Source organism: Rhea americana, unplaced genomic scaffold, assembly GCF_003343005.1.
Source record: "Rhea americana isolate MKP2758 unplaced genomic scaffold, rheAme1 scaffold_806, whole genome shotgun sequence".
NCBI classification, from domain to species: domain Eukaryota; kingdom Metazoa; phylum Chordata; class Aves; order Rheiformes; family Rheidae; genus Rhea; species Rhea americana.
In genome coordinates, this window is record NW_028186986.1 from 1 (window position 1) to 3,627 (window position 3,627).

Below are 3,627 nucleotides of genomic sequence, written 5' to 3' on the forward strand. Positions count from 1 at the left end.
GCCGCTGCTCGGGGGCGAGAGCCGTGCCGGGGGGGGGCGGCTGCGCCGCGAGGGCTCGCCCGTGACCGGCGCGCTGCCCTGCCTTCCAGCTCCTCGCGCGCATCGAGCGCATGGAAAGGCGCGTGCAGCTGGTGAAAAAGGACACCGAGAGAGAGAAGCACAGGATCTTCCAGGGCTTCGAGGTGGACGAGAAGGCCGAGGCGGAAGCGTGCGAGAAGCTGCCGCTGGAGTGCCCGCAGGACCCGCTGGAGCCCTCGCAGACCCTGCCGCCCAAGCACTTCGCCTACGGCCGGAACGGGAAGGGGCACAAGAGGTAGCGGGCACGGGAGGCCGCACCGGGGGGGAGGCCTCGGGCCGACGGGGCGGGACGCGGGCGAAGACGGGACCCCCGGGCGCTGCGGGGGCCCCTCGAGCCCGGCACCCCGCTCACCTCTCCCCCCCTCCGCAGGAAGCCGACGTTCGGCAGCGCCGAGAGGAAGACGCCCGTGAAGAAGCTGGTGTCCGAGTTCTCCAAGGCCAAGAGCAAAAGCCTGAAGCACTCTCCGGGAAAAGAGGAGTCGAGCGGCTCTTTATCCGAAACTGTTTGTAAACGAGAACTGCGGAGCCAAGAGACTCCAGAAAAAAACCGCTCGCTCCTGGACACCCCGCTCAGACCCTGCGCCCCGCTGAAAGGCCCCGGCGCCCACCCCAAGGAGAAGGGCTTCTTCAGCGAGACGGAGGATCTGCCCTATCTTTCCACCACAGAAATGTACTTGTGTCGCTGGCACCAGCCTCCGCCGTCGCCGTTGCGGGAGCCCTCCCCGAAGAAGGAGGAGACTGTAGCAAGTAAGCGGCGCAGAGCCCRCTGGCAGCGGCCGGGGCGCGAAGGCAGAGCCCCCGCCGGGCGCGCGGCGGCGAGACGAGGGCCCCGGCGCGGCCCCTCCTTAGCGGCTCTCCGGCCGCCTCTTCGTGAAGCTGCTTCCCGTCCCGTGCGTCGCCCCGAAATCCGGGCAGAGTTGCCTTGTTCCGCCGTGTCAGCCCTTCCCAGGCGCCGGCTGCCCGGGACGGGGGAGAGCCCCGCGCCGGGGAGGCGCTCGYGTCCCTTCGGTTCTCCCACCCTTTCCTGGGAAATACGTTTGCCGGTGGGAAATTCCTGCTGGCACGCGCGCGGGGGCTCGCGTCGAGCAGCCCGCCCGAGCCGAGCTTCCCTCCCGCCGCGCCTCCGCAGTCTGTCCGCCCCGGCCGCCTGCCGGGCAGGAGCCCGCCGCCGGAGCGGGCTGCTCGGGGCTCCGCCGGGGGCTCCTGCCCGGCCCCTTCCCCTCTCGCAGCTTCGCCCGGGTTTGGGGCGGGTCGAGCCGCTGCGAAGGGGAGCGAGCGGCTGCGGGCGCGCGCCGCCGCGAGCCCGCGCGCCCTTTTAACGCCTGCCCTTTCGCCCCGCAGTTCCGTCGTGGAGGGACCACGTCGTGGAGCCCCTGAGAGACCCCAACCCCTCCGACCTCCTGGAGGTACGCGGCAGCCCGCGGCGGGGCCCGGCRGCAGCCGCCTCCGGAGCGGGCGCCCGGCGGGCGCGGGAGCCCTCGGGGAAGCGCTCACCTCCCTTTCTGTCGCTGCAGAACCTAGACGACAGCGTGTTCTCCAAACGGCACGCGAAGCTGGAGCTGGACGAGAAGAGAAGGAAAAGGTAGGAGGGAAAAGGGTGTCGCGTGCGCCCGGAGCCGGGCGGCGGGGCGGCGGCGGGGCGGCAGCCGCTCCGCTCCCCAACGCGGCTCCTCGCGGCCGGGCGCTTCGTCTTTTCCAGGTGGGACATCCAGAGGATCAGGGAACAAAGAATCTTGCAACGGCTGCAGCTCCGAATGTACAAAAGGAAAGGAATTCAGGAGTCGGAGCCTGAAGTTACCTCATTTTTCCCTGAGCCGGATGACGGTGGGTTTAGCTCGGCGCGCTGGGCGGCGAGGGGGCCGAGGCGGCTGCGCCGGGGGCCGCGTAACGCTCCGGTGTCCCCCGCAGTGGAGAGCTTGCTCATCACCCCCTACCTGCCCGTCGTCGCCTTCGGCCGGCCGCTACCAAAACTAACTCCGCAGTGAGTACCGGGAGGGGCGAGGCGGGCGGGAACCCCGCCGGGAAGGGCGAATTCCCGGGCGCTGCCGCGCGGCTTCCCGCGGTCCGGGGCGCCGCGCCGCAGCGAGCGCCGGCTCTCCCCGCAGGAATTTCGAGCTGCCCTGGCTGGACGAGCGGAGCCGCTGCCGGCTGGAGATGCAGAAGAAGCAGACGCCTCACCGGACGTGCCGGAAATAGCCGGGCGGCGGGAGCCGGCGCCCAGGGGCTCCGTACGTTGCTGGGTCGCGCGCATCTCTGCCCTCCCGTATGGCCTCGCTCACGGATGGTTTCGTTCCCTCCACGCCCCCGGTTTCGTTCTCTTGGGGTTTTTTTCACCGTTCTCTGCAGACTCTTTTCCCCGCCGACTGACTGTGCGTTGAGCTGGGGTTTTTCTCCTGTTTTTACTCCTCCTCCCTCCGGCTTTGTCCGGAGCAGCGAGGCCGGGAGCTGTCCCGAAGCCGCTCCGGTCCCAGGCGAAGCGGGAATGCCGAGGGGGGAAGCGGGTTTGTGCCCGCAGCGGTGCTGCCGGCGCAGATGCCCCCGGCCAGGCTACTGGTGCGGCAAGGCTTGTGCCAGCTCGTGTCCCTTCTTTCTTCTTTTCCTTTCTTTTCCTTCTGTTGTTTAACTTTTATTTTTTCCCGCCCCATCTGGAACGGCTGTAATGTTCGGAGGGGAGAGTTGAGAAAGAAACAAACAAAACTCTTTTTTTTTTTTGTGAAATGAAAATTCTATACGCACAACTTCGGTTTCTTTTTTTTTGTTTGTTGGTTTGTTTTTTAATTTAAACGTTTTGGGGGCGGCGCTGCCCTGCCCTGCGCGGGGGGTGGCCGGGGCGGCGCGCGGGCTCCCTGCGCCCCCCACCCCGGTGCTGCGCGGCCCGTTTTTCGCAAAGGCTGTTGTTGGGTGTCTGCTTTTAGCATGATCGCATGCGTCCCTCCTGGATTTCTGTGCAATTAGGAGCCAAAATATTAAAGGAGCAAAACGCGAGCAGAGCCTCTCATTTTCCTTCCTGTCCTCGATGTCGTCTGTCTTGCAGGGCTGGCTGCCGGAGGGGGACTCGGCATGAGCCCCCGGGCCGCCCCGGCGGCGAAGAGCGCGCTCGGCCCGCCCCGCGCCCAAAACGGTCCAAATTCCTCCCGGTCCGGGCTGCAACACTGTGAAACCGCGTCTTCGAGGGGGGGCCTTGCGGCTCCCCGCCGCGCCGCTCGCCGGCTTCCGCCCTGCTTTCTTGAACTGAGTTTGAACTAGTGTAAGGAAAGTTGTTTAAAAAAAAAAAAAAAAAGTTTAAAACCACGCACGCACGCACCGTTCAAAGCGAGAAGCTTGTCCGTGCGCTTCGGCCTCGTTGGCGGCGCGCTGCCCGCCCCGCTGTCTGTTGTACCGCGTACTTTTGATACCGTTTCTAACGTGTAAAATGGGTTGTCTTGTAAATACCTTATTAAAGCGGAAGAAGTTTGATTGTAAAGGAGGAGCTGCTCCGGCTGCTGCTTGGGGCCCCGCGCGCGGCCCGGGCTCCGCGGCGGTGACGGGGGCGGCGCGTGTCCCACCCCG

The 3,627-nt window shown here is 66.4% G+C and overlaps 2 protein-coding genes across 3 annotated transcripts in view; both read left to right on the top strand.

Annotated features, from left to right (window-relative positions):
• The first annotated feature begins 71 nt into the window (after window positions 1-71).
• On the top strand, window positions 72-3,541 carry MSL1 (MSL complex subunit 1). Of its 2 annotated transcripts, XM_085322967.1 has the most exons (8): window positions 72-313; window positions 449-825; window positions 1,420-1,484; window positions 1,593-1,660; window positions 1,778-1,902; window positions 1,987-2,059; window positions 2,184-2,306; window positions 3,113-3,541. In XM_085322967.1, exons 1-7 carry the CDS (start codon window positions 111-113, stop codon window positions 2,272-2,274), a joined length of 1,002 nt encoding a protein of 333 aa, XP_085179093.1. In that variant the 5' UTR covers window positions 72-110; the 3' UTR covers window positions 2,275-2,306; window positions 3,113-3,541. The 2 variants fall into 2 exon arrangements, with proteins under 2 accessions (XP_085179093.1, XP_085179094.1); XM_085322968.1 differs by having other exon boundaries at window positions 93-313; window positions 2,184-3,541.
• The window catches only part of CASC3 (CASC3 exon junction complex subunit), a 15,267-nt gene continuing 14,250 nt past the window's right edge, over window positions 2,611-3,627 (top strand). Inside the window, exon 1 of the mRNA XM_085322966.1 lies at window positions 2,611-2,631. Within this exon, the coding sequence (XP_085179092.1) occupies window positions 2,611-2,631 (21 nt within the window). The remainder of the gene's footprint in view (window positions 2,632-3,627) is intronic.